Source organism: Azolla caroliniana, unplaced genomic scaffold (genome assembly GCF_043228905.1).
Source record: "Azolla caroliniana isolate FFs.n. ecotype wild unplaced genomic scaffold, voAzoCaro1.0.p SCAF_22, whole genome shotgun sequence".
Classification (NCBI taxonomy): Eukaryota; Viridiplantae; Streptophyta; class Polypodiopsida; order Salviniales; family Salviniaceae; genus Azolla; species Azolla caroliniana.
This window is the reverse complement of record NW_028230457.1, coordinates 12,764,464-12,779,701: the sequence shown is the minus strand read 5'-3', so window position 1 is coordinate 12,779,701 and position 15,238 is coordinate 12,764,464. Positions and strand designations below refer to the sequence as shown.

The following is a 15,238-nucleotide window of genomic DNA, read 5'->3' as shown; positions in this document are numbered from 1 at the left end:
CATGATAATTGTAATGTAAAATAACTAAACATTACCTTTTAAGCTGACTACATGGATAGTGGTGTATATAGTGACTCTTATATAATGGATGTAGAGTGGCATGTCTCCTTAGTGAAGGAGGAAAAGGTGTTATTTTTTTCTTATTAAGGGCTTATATTATTCTTTAACCCCCCAAAAAAACATGACACACATTATCTTCTAAGGCTAGAAATCCTTCCTCTTCTTCCTCACTGGATGCTTATCAATGTGCATGTTACAAAAAGGAAATGGGTGGTGGTGGGACCAGATCCATTCAAACATGGGGACATCATGTTGACTAATGAGTACCATGTTGGTTTGGTGAAGAGTGTCTTGGGTAACCCCAATGAGGTTGCTCCTTATGACAACAGCACATGGAATTAAAATCATCAGATAGTCTAGCAACCACATGCAAGCACATGGTAAATACCTAGGGTCCGATAAAATCCACCACACTAGTTGGTTACGAAAACAAAGATTCAAAAGTGAGGACACAATGTTTATGATATAATGTCTACAATAAATTGTATTAGTTTGAAGAATTCAAATACGTAGAGTTGGCCCTACTCGTCTTTTGTTATATAATATGTCCTTGAAAAGAGGATAGTGTCACATAGGACCTTTTTTACATGGGTCAAAGAGATGAGACTTAAGTCAAGTTTTTCAGAACATCATAGCAATCAACTTCTTTATGCATGGAGCAAAACACTTCAAAAGAGAAGGAGATCAAACATGATATCTTATCATCATTATGGAAGGTATGACACAGAATTTGGAAGGCAAATAATAGACGATCTTAAGGGAAGGAAATTGAGGCAAGACATGTAGTGCATTTACACAAATTTGATAATCTAATCATATTATACACTTATTCTACTCACTACTAAAACTTGGATAACCACCTTTGTTGGCATAGGGGTGTGTGTGTATGCCATTTCCTCCTTATATTAGGGAATCGTGCATAGTATCTTAAGCTCATTTGCACGGGCCTCACAACAAATATGCATGTGCTTGCATTCATATGGCCATGTGGGGGGGGGAACCAAACCCACTAAGCAATCGAGAGTATCTCAACAACTAACATGAACCGCAACAAAACAAACCATGATTAGAACTAAAAACTGCAACATTTTTTTAAATAATGAATGGGGGGAAAACCATGAAGGGTGACTCAAATATTTGGGTTTTTAGGTAATTGCTTATCAAAACATTAAATAACCAAAGACAAGAAATTTGATAAAACATACTATACAACAAACTTACTAATGTTAGTTTTAAGTAAATTGCCTAAATAGTAATGAAGGTTAGATTATGACAATCCCTCACTTAATCATGAACACTAATAGTACAAAGATGTGAAATATTGAGTGATAAGCTCAGTGTCTACAATGCACTTTGAGACTATCGGTAAGATATTAAAGTAAATCCCACATAAACAAATAGAGAAAAGAAAATTTCAGGCATTTAGAAATAAATCTCATTCTACATTTAACCTTTAGTCCTCATTGTCCATATTGTGCTTTCAGAGGAAATTTTTCCTCCTAACCTTTTAATTCAAACATGGGATTAGTTTGTAACGTTCATGAGACATGACCATGAGTGACATCTTACTTTGCCCCAATTCCAACCTTGACATCTATATTACTCTTCATTGTATCAACTCACAAGTTACACCAATTTGGCGAACATCATGCTAGAATACCATAATGACTTTTTCCTACTCCAAGTTCTAAATATTATATAAATTCTAAGGAAAAATAGGGTTAGAAAATTAGGCATTAACAACTATTTTAAAGTGACTATATTTGCTGTTTATAACACATTTATTGGCATAGTTTTTCATTGTGCAAATTGAGATACTACATTCCACTTCACAAATGCTTGTTAGGATCAATAAATGTAACTAATTGATAAATGTGATTAAATTAGTTAAACAAATGTAGAATGCAAAGGGGCTTAATCTCCACCTCCACCATAAATTTGTTAGTCTTGGGTGAATACGCTACCGAGATGTGTGGACACATCACATAATTAAAGAGTGGAAATTTGAATCTTAACAATGGTCTTAACGAAAGCAAAATATCAGTTAGTGAAGTTGCATAAGATGAGAGATATACAACGAAAGGTGTCTTCATTAAGAGTTGTTACTACAATTAAGCTTAAATGGTGAGAACTTATGTCCACAAGGAAAGCCACAAACAACCACAATGCCTACATGTAGGCACAAGTCTAAGAGACCATGCACGGTAATAATAAGGAGAACAAAAAAATGAAGGTCAAAAGACAATCATCGTATATAAACATCGTGAAAGGAAAGAAAAAGGTCAAGAGATGGAAACCATCGAAATGAATAACATTTAAAAGATAACTCCGTAATTGTTTCCATGATGTGGTGAAACTCCTAATGAGAAGGGTATTGTGGGCACTATGAAAATGGTGTATTTGACCTCCCACTTATCCTACCCTTAAACCATTTAAATTAGTCTTTAGAGTTGGTTTGTAAGGTTATGCCTTCAACAATTTTAGAGGATAACTATAACAAGGATGTTACAAAAAAGATATCGAAATGAGATTTTGCAAGGTGATTCTTGCATGTGAAGCAGAACGACTCACGTAAGTTTTCATTATAAATCTTAACATAAACTATCAATTAGGACAAGGTTTAAGAACTGGATAAGGGCTTTGACATTGATAGCTAAAGTGAGATCAAATTCACTTAACTATTTGGCATCCAAAGTAGGGAGAACTTCACATTGTATTCAAATACAAATACAAATGCAGCCATGTATGTACAAAAATATTGGTTTCTTTAGACTTATGAGATCATATTTTTTGCGTATTTAACACATACGAGTAATTTTAAGCTTCATGCGGTGTTGCCAATAAGAAAGTTGGTGCTTGCACACATGACACCCTACACTTTCTATATATGATGTTGAGCATCAAAACATGCAGTCCAACATTATTGAACAAGCGTGAACATTGACATATATGATGATGTTGAGCCATTACAAGAATTTGATGAAATTGGTGTAACCTATTGAATCGGCTAGATGTGGTGTGATCCAATGCTATGCCCAACAATATTTTGCACATGCATTATCATGAACAACATAATTGATAACTTAAATAGGGTTAGCATCCATTGAATAGAGATAGTGTAGGTAGAATAGAGATGACATGCAATACATATGTCCAATCCAAATAGGCCTATGTCTAGACCATATCGCTCCAAATTTGATTAGCTTAAGATCATCCCATAGTTAATGGGGCTCTCATACCTTTCATTAGCTCTTGATAATGTATACATGGGTGTGCTTATAACTTTATCGATAAAAGAGTTTCCAGAAAAAGCATTGATGATGTTAACATTTCAATAAGAAACATGCCGGGTATCAATTTTGTGTAACTTTACATATATTATCGCTAATATCCCGACATTATAACAACCAACAATATTGGCATTTACGATGAACGTCAACCTTTTAGAATACTTATGTTGTTGATAGTTACAAGTGTTGATATTATTGACAAGGTGAAAGGTTGAGAAACAAAACCAAATGTTCTAGGTAAAAGCGATGAATGCAAGTTTAAAAGTTGTGATGCCATCTAGAGCATTAATTTGTACCAATAGTTCTTTGACACATAGTTGATGCACACATTTCAACCACTTTCTCTACGAATTTACTTCGAATATATACAATGTCCAGATATAATTGAATTGCTAGTATGCACAAAACAAAATCCAATTTTGAGCATTCACTCTCTAAAGAGGCAATTTAATGTTTTGAGTACTCAGAGCTTGAAAAGCCATGGTAAAGTGAGATGTAAAATTCCTTGTGGTTTTTTTATCAAAAGAATGTTTTGTAAAAATATGTGATGTTTTGCTTATAAAATAGAAAAATGCTACCATAAAAAATAGGTCAATGTTTTGAAAGTAGATATTTTCCCATGTGACGGATTGGAGTGCGAATTGTCCCCTAGGGTGCTTCGGTGTGGACATCCTTTAGAAGAAGTGGATGATGGGCCTAACAAAAGGACATGGCCCAATAAATATGAATTGTCGATGAGGAAACCTTATAAGAGGACATGATGTTGATGGTATAGCACCTCAACATATTATAGCAAACGCCCCTTTATTGCATGGACAACTTTGGTCAACCTAAGATTATGGATGCAAAAAATTCCCTTTTAGAATAAAAAAACCCCTTCTATACCCCAATCTTGAGCATAGGCATGGCGAATGAATCTTACTTCTAGTGTGTTTAAAATGTCCAATCCCACATCCAAAAATTGGCCTTCAATTGTTAGTCCATGCTCAATCAACCCCAAGACTATGACAATTATGAAACACTTGTTATGGGTCCTAAACATCAAAATCACTAGTCCTTCAGATTTGCATGATGATGATAGACACATCTATCAATATATCCTTTTCACATTTCATGCTTAAACTTAAGTCCAAGCATGGAACATTTGGGTTACATTTGCCACTAAGAATGGAGACAAAAATCCCCAATCATTACAGTGATGCTTGCTCAAACTTAAGACTAAGCATGCCTACAACATGTGTGCTTAGACTTTAGTATAAGCATGAGCTACAAAGGACAACATGATCATCACCAATCATGGTGGCTCATGCTACTTTTGTTGAATGTGTGGAGTTGAAAACATAAAGTGTGATACTTTGAGTGTTTGTTCTTCTTGTTGCCTACAAATGCATGCACATCGCTTTGTGCCAACATGTATGTGTTGCAATGCAACTTTTTTGAAGCACTTTTTATGATATTATGCAATGAGGAATTTTGAGTTTTACAAGATACATATTTTGGTTCTTATTTGTTTCTTGATATAGTTTTGGTTTGGTAGTATTCTTTGGAAATATTAGGCATAGTCATGTGAATGTAATGGCCTTGTGGTGTAAGGGTTAGGATGGTGTTAGATTCAAACATGGAATGCCTTTTTCTCACATCATATATTACAACAAATTACATTTTGAAATCTAGGAGCTCATGACTTTGTGCCTTGGAGAGGTTTTGCATTAGATTGTGTTGAAGTTCACCACCTTTACGCCTAACACTCACATTTCTTTTTTCATTGAGTGTTTGATTGTTTGCTTTTACTTCTCAAAAAGTCAAATGGGTTTGAGAAGTACCAAAGCTCAACATAATTTTGGATGTCCAAAAGGGCATATTGACTAGAAACCCTAGAGGTTAGTGAATAGCCTTTCAAAATATCACAAGATCTTTGAAGTGTAGAAGTGTAGAAGAATGTATTCTCTCTAGACATGAAAATTGTGTTTTTTAAATCATGGAGAGGGGGGATGCAACAATATGGGAGGTTATTAAATATCACGCTTATAGTCTTGTCTCCTAATAGGCACCAAGTGGCATTAGTCAAGCTTCTAGCTCCTCATTTCCAAAATACACACACATTTGACATTAATCAAGCTTATAGATCCTCGTCCTTAAGCAAGAGATGTACACAGTACATAGTAATGGTTAGGTTGACGAATGGACTATTAACCATTATCCTTGTGATCAATATCAATGGGTGAGATAAAGTAATTATCATTGCAATTGGTGGGCTCTTGGAGTTCTAACTAATGTAATCCTTTTAATGCTAATGAGATTGCCAATGAATTAAAGCTACTCGATGGCAAGATGTTGGATGTCTCTATTTTGGGGTCTAACACTCCCACCCCCATCCCAACTAATTCACAAGAATGAACACTTCCATCATTGAACCTCATGAACACTAAGTTACCTTCCATTGGGTGCTTTGTGTGGTGTTTGAAACACATTTTTGAATGGAATATTGTTCATTAGTATACTGACTATTTTGTGTGATTGATATCAATTTTCATTTTTCAATTCTATTTACATAAATCTTGGATACGGGATATAAGGTTATGGTTTGAGGTAAGTCATACATTGATAATCTTCGAGTCAGCTTATGACCCCTCACCACTATATATATTCACCATTAAACTCTCTATGATGATAACAATCTACATCCACTATTACATTGAAGTATATCTAGCAATGAATGTATGATTAGAATGTGAGTTGAAGGGATCATGGGTATGAGAAACTTCATCATATGTCAATGTTTTTTCATTGTTTGGTAACTTGTGAGTCAAACACATAATTCAAATTGAAGTACAAGAAAACATAGGCCGACAATCAATGTGATTGGACTTTGATGATTAATAAAGCCACACAGTGCCAATGGTGAAACTATGGGATGTGGATTCCAAAGATGTGTTAAGTTCTATGTGTTTGAATTTATTGTCAATTAGTTTCTCACTGATAATCAACCTATCTGTGAGTCATGGGCTAATAATATAGTTCGATAACTTTACGCTCTAAAATGTAGTTGAGGTTCCTACTATTAATTATAGCTTGTTGGTTGTATCCCTACGTACAAGTTGAATAATAATTTGTGAATTGCAAGGAAAGTTCATTTATTGCCATCAACCAATCACTAGTTAATTGATCTTCATCGATAACTAGTTACTCAAAATCCAACCATTTCCACAAAAGCATGTGTTGTAAATTTCACATGTTAAAAAGTGTTCCCTTGGGTGACAAGTTCTCAAACTCCCAACAAATATTCATCGACAAAATCCTCTTTAAGGATCCTAAGATGATTACGTTATTATGTTACAAAGGACTTTGGATACATGAGATGGTTGTAATGGGTTAGAATCAAATGACTAGAGCTCTGGTCGTTCAGGTATACTAACAAGACGAAGCAGATCTCGTCGACCTCTAACATCTACATCTCCATCAGTTTGGCTTGAACCATCAGAACCTATCGAGCGTGTACTACTTGGTCTCTTATTCCCTAACTTCATCAATTGTTGCACAACCTCCCTCATATTCGGCCGATTGTGTGAATCGGGATTCACACATTGCCTGGCAATGTTAGCAACGATGGCCACCTCCGATAAGTTACATTTCCCATTAATTCTTTCATCCAATATCTCTTCCCACCCTTCTTCTCCCTCCACACTTAATAAAGCCTTTGCAAAATAACAAGAAAAAGGCAGACATTTTTGTAGTTTTATCATATTTTTACAAAAGAAAAAGTCATCTTCAAATGTAAGATAAGGTTTATATGGTTTATAGTTTACCAGGCCAACATAATCCATGAGTCCCTTTTGCGGACTTCTCGCCGTGATCAGCTCGAATAACAATACACCAAAGCTATACACATCACTCTTCAAGGTAAATTTATTTGTGGAAATGTACTCCGGATCCATGTAGCCATATGTTCCTTTAACACCAGTACTTGAATGTGATGCACTAACCTCCTTCGAGAGACCAAAATCTGCAACCTAATTCAAAGATGACTTAAATTATGATCACATCCCGATCTCTCTCTCTCTCTCTCTCTCTTTTATCTTTTAACTTATGCATCCATATACAAATCTCACTATATCATTACTTTGCTAGATTCCGCTATCAAATGAATAGGTTCCAAGATAAAATGTTATGGTAGGGGTTCTAGAAGCCTATAAACCTTACCAATTGAGATAAAACCCTATCGTCTCTCACACAATGTGCACTCACAAATGCAACATTCATTAGTAAAATTCTTAAGACATCAAGAGTCCTAATCACCTCCACATACCCTGTAGAAATGTTTCACTTAGGATAATAATAAAATCAACTTAGAAATGTTTCACTTAGGATAAATGTTTCACATACTTCGTAAAAATTCAACTTCTGAGGATAATAATAAAATCTCTCGCCTTTTACCTTAGTGCAATGATCTCAAAGTCAAAAATATGAAGGCCTTTTACAATGACTAAACACATTAGGGCCATTGATATAGACTTGATATGAATAAAGCCCAAGCTCAGCAGCATCACATTTATACATTATATTTCTCGTTATTATTGTTAATAGAAGGCAATGGCTCACATTGTGCTTTAATTTTATTGTTTTCACGTAAGGATATTGTATTCTAAACACAATACAAGTGATACAAAAATGCTCAGCATAATGTCACATGACTACTACAAACAGATTCAGAAAAGCCATGGCATGAGAAAATTACCTTGTGAAAATCAACATGAAAACATGATCAAAGTCATATACCATCTCATACTTGATTATCGTCTATGTCAATGGGCCACAGTCCAACTCCACATATGTCATAGCATGTTCAACAAACCAGATTTAGCCCTACACATATCTCCCTCTCAATCACAATGTGCACTTACAATTGTGATGTTCATGAGTAAAAGTCTTGAACATCAAAAGTCACTATATGAAAATGTTTCATTTTGGTACCGCAAGTCATAGATGACTTCTAAGAACAATAATAAAATTTATATTTTATTTTTGCTTGAGCGTGATATTCTTAAAGCCAAATTTTTTAATGCTTTTTGCAATTAATGCAACACCATTGACAGAATTGAATAGAATTAGTGTGATTTGACCATAGAATTGAATCCATGCACTAAACCTTAATCATAAGTTTTGCCTCCACACCATCATATACATTGAATTTGTCTTTACTATCATTAATGGTACATTAAGACCATGTTTCACATTGTGCTTTAATCTTTTTTTGGGGTGTAGGGCTATTTACTATATTCAAAACAATACAAGTAATGTAAACCTGCTCAGCATTAGGTCACATGACCACTACAAACAAATAAGAGAAATTTCCTTGTGACCAAGAAAGTGTGGTCATAGTCATAGTCATATACAGTCTCATGTTTGATTATTGTCTATGTCAACAGGTCTACATTTCGACCCCACAATATACGGTCGCATATTCAATGTATCCTCATCGAATATCCCATAGAAGACCAATAAGAGAAGATGGCCAAAGTCATACCCTTTAATCAATATGATGACCAAATTTCCTCAAACAACACTACAATGCATACCTACTCTACATATCAAAAGACTGGCAGGTAGGTCAGCAAATTGTCACCAGGTGGATAAAGCATGCACATTGAAAGGTCATGCTTGGGATAACTTACTCTGACATTCAAAGACATTCTTTTGCAAAGCATGTACCTCTCTTCATCCTCTTTTGTAAGTGTCTTGTGTTATTTCTAAAGTACTAATATTCACCAGATCGCAAACAATATATAAGCTCTAGAACTCTTTAGCTTAAGTTTTATTTTATTTTATTTTTACTTTCGATGAATGGGTAAATACCCCATTTTTGTTGTAAACCAATTGTCTCATGGACCAATTTTGGTCTTAGAAGACATTAATATATCTTTCTTTCTCTCTCTTTTTGGGTGTTCATGTCTATCCAGTACCTTGGTCTTACTCATTGTTTGAGATTAAACAACTTGTATTAAAAACACTTGACTATAAAGCCCCAAACACTAAAGCCATCCACGATATCTTGGTAGGGACATAGTGTATCACATTTTTTGAAGGGAAGCTATTAATATCTAGAAGTTTTGTGAGACTGGTCACCGAGACGATGATACCTTGTCCTTGGTTATGCACACATATATGATATCCGTCAACAACAGGGCTCTGATATTGATGGAATTCAAGTACCCAATATGCATATGGAAATTTATCCTGCTCTCGCTTATGCTTCTAATGCACCTTTTTTTCTTAGCATTGTCTTTTCTCTAAAGATCACATTTAAGTGACATTTCATGAAAAACAACTAACCGCATTAACCATCATATTTTTTATTCTCCACTGGTAGAAAACCCTTGAATATAATACTTACCCGGGCCTTCATGGATCCATCCAGCAAGATATTAGCGCATTTTATGTCCCGATGGATGATAGGTGGTATTGCCTGAATTATTGCATAAAAGTATGATCAATAAGAGTGGATAAAAAACAAATCCAGAGTAACTTAATTCAAAGTATGATGACACTTCAAATGTTGAAATAAGCAAACAATGTAATAGGCATTTGGCCTTTTAAAGAACTATTCTCATACCCCTTCATGAAGATACTCAATTCCATTTGCAATATCTTGAGATATTGCAATCCTCATATCCCAAGTCAATGATTCCTGGTCATCACCTATGCAACCCGGATATCATGGTATATGATTCATGTTTGTCCATATACAGATAGATAAATAGATAGATAGATAGATAGATAAGGATGATGTGTTGTATTTAGGAATTTTTTTCAGAACCTTCAAAACACCATACAAAAAGCATACGTTCCAATTACCATATAACAATGATGCCAAGCTTCCATTGCTCATATACTCATAAACTAACATACTGTTGCCTTTCTCCGCACAATATCCCACAAGGTTCACCAAGTTCCTATGGTGCAATCTTCCTAACAATGCCACCTATTGAAATATCAATCTTGTAAGAAATAAATAAATGCTAGATACAAAAAAATACATACATAAATACAGATTTTGCATTGAAAATAATTGTAATTTCATAAAATACCACATAGATGATGCATGTTTTCTTCCAACTCTCTTAATCCGAATTTAAAACTACAGTTTTTCACAAATTTCATTACATGCCTTAGCAAGATAAACTAAAAGCATAAACAAGGAATACCGTTTGTAGACTTAGGGAAAACGAACGAAAATAATCCAATTAAAGCAGAAGACACTAGTGGACAAGCGGGAATGATACAGGCATACTCGCATGAAAACTCTACGAACATATATATATAATTTAATTTTGAAGTTGTCTTTCCTCCACCATCTCGGAACTATGTAAAATGGAACATAACCAGTTGTAATGTTTCGTAAGGTTTAATATACCATTATGGTCTTTTAGAGGCCTTAATATATCTTTCTTTCCTTTTCTTTCCTTTTCTTACCTCTGCCAAAAACTCTTTTTCCCCTTGCTTGGAATGTGAAGAGTGCACCTTGACCGCAAAAGTGCCTCCTTGTGGCATTATTGCTTTATAAACAGGTCCAAAAGCACCTTCACCTATTTTACTTGTGAAGTTGTTGGTTGCCTTCTGTATATCCCTGTAAAAGATCTTGCATAAAAATGGTCTATAATTTTACTAAAACTCCTTCAAAGCTCCTTCAAATATTGGAAATGCCATCACAAGTCTGAATATCAATGCAAGTAGACTAAAACATAATATTGCTCATGACAAAAATCACAAGATGTGTTCGCAAAGTTCTTTAGTAAAATCAAGGATTATCTCTTAAAACTTGATTTTTTTATAAAAAAGAAAAAAGAAAACATAAACAAAAGCATGTGAAGCACACACTCTTAAATGATTCAAGAATCATCTTCACCTTGAAAAACATGATCATTCAATGACAAGTTTTCTGACAACAATGTTGACCATTAAGGAATTAAAGTGTCATGTGGAATTTAGAGATGAGCCACTTTCTTCATGCATCTTAACTTTCTCCAAACAAAAAACATCCACACAAAATTCTGTGTGTGTATATATATATATACACACATACATCTGAAGTATACATGAAATTATACCTGCAAGAAAATATATCATCTAGCTTAGTTTCTAAAGGTGATTCACCACAAATGGGTGTTATCTTCCCACATCATTATTCCATTAACAACCAATTGTAAAGACCTGTTATCTTCTCACGCCATTATTCCATTAATAACCAATTATGAGGATACATATCCTAAATACATGTGTGAAAATCAAGAAACATGAAAACAAGCACTTCATGCTTATTGTCTAATGCATGTACATGCAAACACCCACATCCATAGGTGTAAATATGGCATTAGAAAAAAGTAATATGGGAAAGACTCTGAAATACCCTGAGCTGTTCTTCATTTCCCCAAATGCCCATAATTTTTCATTAGTCCCAAAAGAAAGAAAATCAACCAAATAACGGCTCAAATAGCACACAAAATTGAGAAAACGGGGATGAAGTTTACTGTATAATTGCTCAAGAAGTATTCAACAAGGACCTTTGAGGAAATAACGATAACTTCAAGGCATTTGGGGAAATAAACAGAAACTTGGGAGGTATTTCAGAGGATTTTTCAGCATAAGCAACAATCGCATAACAAAAAAACACCTGTATGGATAATTTGGTAGTCCAGAATGTGTGAGAATTGAATTTTTCTCATTTCCTCCAAACCATGATGAGAATATTCCTTGATCATTTCCCATCGGGGGTGAATCATATTCAGTAATGTCATCAGATAAGGCAGAACTTGCATCCACAGCATTTACTCGAATGGGTAGAGTCATGCCTCTTTGTTCATTACTCGTGTTTTGAATGTTATTCTCTTTGCTTTGAATGTGTATCCATAAAGATAAGCAAATAGCAACTGCTATGCCAATGGCAATTCCTACAACAACTCCTATGATAATACCAATAGAGAGTATATTCATCCTTCCAAGACATCAAAACTCATCTTCACATGTCCTGATAGAAATATAAAAAATCATGTTAGCAATTTGATATTAACTGAATATAGGTTAAATGGTCCGTGAACTTCAGAATTCAAAGCTTTACATTACCTAATAGCTAGTACTACCATGAACAATGAAGGCTGTATCACAACAGAAGAATTTCTTACATTGCCCTTTCTAATGAGTTATCAGCTACTTTTGAGATGCTTTGCTTAGCAGATAGTTTATAGGGAATTATCATGAGTTTATTTTGTTTATTGCCTCTTGACCAAATAACATTAATGGATAGCCATAAACAACCATGGGGCATTGACCTTGACTGAGGAATAATACAATGAAAAGAGATTCATAGTTCAAAACAATATCCATACTTAAGAGAAAACCTTGTGCCAAATCATTTTATATCATTATACAACAAGACCGGTCTATGATAAGAAAGTCATATGCAGTTAAAATCGTATTTTTTTAACAAAGACATTTATCACATAAAGGAGACTATGTCTGACGCCAATTGTGTGAGTTCACACTTATCGCAGATTATCCAATAGTTTATGCATCTGGTCAACATTGTTGAAGAATCTCAAAAAGGTACAAGTTACGGACAGGGATCCAAATTTTAGCCAATTTTCCCAAGATATTGTTTATCGTCATATTTCAGACAGTTCATCACAAGCCATTGATATTGGATGAAATTGTTAGATTTGAGATGGGTTCTTTCTTCCCCAATTATTCATATGCCCAGACAATCATAAGACCATTTCATCCTGCAAAATTCACCTGCATAATACCTTGTGTGGCAAGGCCGAGATACTATTAGAAGTCAGTGTGAACCTAGGGCTAAATGTGAATGCTGTGAACATCAACTCCTGCAAGAGTGAGCTTGCATGTATACTACCTAAAGCGGCCCCTAGCAAATCCCAGACGCTATAAAGTCAATGTGTACCCTTTGGAAGCTAGGACTGAAGGACAATCTCCGTATTGGTCTCACAGGCTATTATCATTATTAGGGTTGTACCTTAAAGCTGAGTTTTTACTAGAACCCATGGACCTCGGATTCAAATGTCACCTTATGCATGATTTTACTAGATATCATTGCAGAATGTAGGTGTTAAATCCATGTCCTTCTAGTCTCTGGAGGATAACCATACGAGCTAAACAACAGTCATCAAGGAAAAAATTGTAAAATAGCTCTTTCTTTCTAGGCATTTATTTGCTTGCATTTCTCCCTTAGAAAGATAGCATAGTAAAGGTTAGGTCTTATTTAGGGAATTCATTAATAAAATGGTCTAATGGAGAGCCCTGTTATTCCTCCCAATTCACTTTTTATTTGCCCATAGATACTTCCTTTCTCATTTTTCCAAGTAGAGATATAAATCCTTCAGACCTTGAGACTTTTGAAAAACCAAAAAAGTTGGAATACCCAAATCAACAAAGCATAAGAAGGAAAGAAGAAGAGAACTACTACTTCAAACCTGAAGAAGACCTAGAGAAGATTTTCAATCCTAGTGAAGAAAGCTGGAGACCTTTTTGAGAACCCAAATTCCTCAAATCATAGAAATTGGAGATAATATCAGCCAATGTATCATCATCAATCATATAATGAACAGAGGAGTGAGGAGAAGAAGAAAAGAAGAAAACATTTCAAATACATCCATCCTTAAAATTTTCATAGCAGCTGAAAAAACGCTATTCCACACACATATGGTCATGGTAATCTTAACAAGCTCTCATTTTGTTTCTTTTTCTTTTTCTTTTTCTGAGAAAAACAGGAATTGCATTATATATATATATATATCAAGTAACAGCAACATGAGGAGACAATTTGTAATAAACAAGGGAAGCTCTATGGTCTCCCCATTTTCAGTAGAGAGACAGAGAAAAACAAGTACCTGTTGACAATGAGGATGCGAAGATTGTCTTTGAGTGTAGAAGGAGGAAGCAGGAAAAGGGTGCTTTTTTTGAAGATGATACACAGAGAGAGAGACAGAGAGAGAATAATCATAAAAGAAAACAAAAAGAAGAAGAAGAAGAAGAAGAAGAAACATTAGATAAACAATACAGAGGTCTTTAAATAGACTCATGAAAAGGAAGGAATGTGGAGACAGAGACAGAGTTGACTCTCTCCATTAACAAGACCCCACCTAAAGACAGAGAGAAGATGCCATGGCACCTTCATCACCCATTACATCCATCCATCATGCATCATGCATTATGCATCACCCATCATCATCCACATTCATGCATCATGCATTACGCATTACCCATCATCATCCACATTAATGCATCATGCATTACCCATCATCATCCACATTCATACATCATGCATCATGCATCACCCATCATCATCCACCTTCACGCATCATGCATCACCCATCACCCATCACCATACATACCGCAATCATTCAGTCACCCATCATGCATAATCATACCTCATATATATCATCATGCATCATATGTTCACCCCCACCCCCCCATGATCTGCCCCCACATTCACATCATGCATCATGTAGGCATCATGTTTTAGCATCATGCATCATCATGCATCATATGATCCATCCCATGATCCCCAATAATAATAAAACAATAAAAAAGAAAACACTAAACTTTTACTCAAAAGTTAAAAAAGAAGCTTCAACTTTCAATGTATTTGTTTTTTCTTTTCTTTTTTGTTCTGACTCTTTTCAGATCACCATGGATTCCTAATGTTTTAACTTTTGTGTGCCTCAATTTGTCTTTTTGCTCGAAAAAGACGTGGATGGGATCGTAGTCTCTCTCGAAGGAACCAATGCTAACGTGACCGCCGGCCTTGGCCTCTGCCTCGTGCCCATGCTATAGATTCTTCTAAAACACGCATGATTCTTCAGGACATCCACACTTTT

The 15,238-nt window shown here is 35.0% G+C and overlaps 1 protein-coding gene across 3 annotated transcripts; it reads right to left on the bottom strand.

Annotated features, from left to right (window-relative positions):
- Positions 1-6,551: 6,551 nt before the first annotated feature.
- LOC147850117 (calcium/calmodulin-regulated receptor-like kinase 1) lies at positions 6,552-14,364 on the bottom strand. Of its 3 annotated transcripts, none has more exons than XM_087337076.1 (8): positions 14,249-14,364; positions 12,019-12,372; positions 10,821-10,974; positions 10,203-10,329; positions 9,961-10,046; positions 9,742-9,813; positions 7,157-7,360; positions 6,552-7,045 (listed from the first exon to the last, which is right to left on the bottom strand). In XM_087337076.1, the coding sequence occupies exons 2-8, from the start codon at positions 12,336-12,338 to the stop codon at positions 6,737-6,739; spliced, it is 1,272 nt and encodes a 423-aa protein (XP_087193202.1). In that variant the 5' UTR covers positions 12,339-12,372; positions 14,249-14,364; the 3' UTR covers positions 6,552-6,736. The 3 variants fall into 3 exon arrangements, with proteins under 3 accessions (XP_087193202.1, XP_087193204.1, XP_087193203.1); XM_087337078.1 differs by lacking the exon at positions 14,249-14,364 and adding an exon at positions 12,527-12,746; XM_087337077.1 differs by lacking the exon at positions 14,249-14,364 and adding an exon at positions 12,468-12,489.
- Positions 14,365-15,238: the final 874 nt, after the last annotated feature.

What these genes read in the sequence shown, in the direction of transcription:
- LOC147850117 (XM_087337076.1), bottom strand. Translation starts at nt 12,338, where the DNA reads ATGAATATACTCTCTATTGGTATTATCATAGGAGTTGTTGTAGGAATT. An exon ending in CTTGGCATCATTGTTATATG is followed by an intron (nt 10,047 to 10,202) that starts GTAATTGGAACG and finishes CGGGTTGCATAG; the next exon opens with GTGATGACCAGGAATCATTG. An exon ending in TTGAGTATCTTCATGAAGGG is followed by an intron (nt 9,814 to 9,960) that starts GTATGAGAATAG and finishes GCAATAATTCAG; the next exon opens with GCAATACCACCTATCATCCA.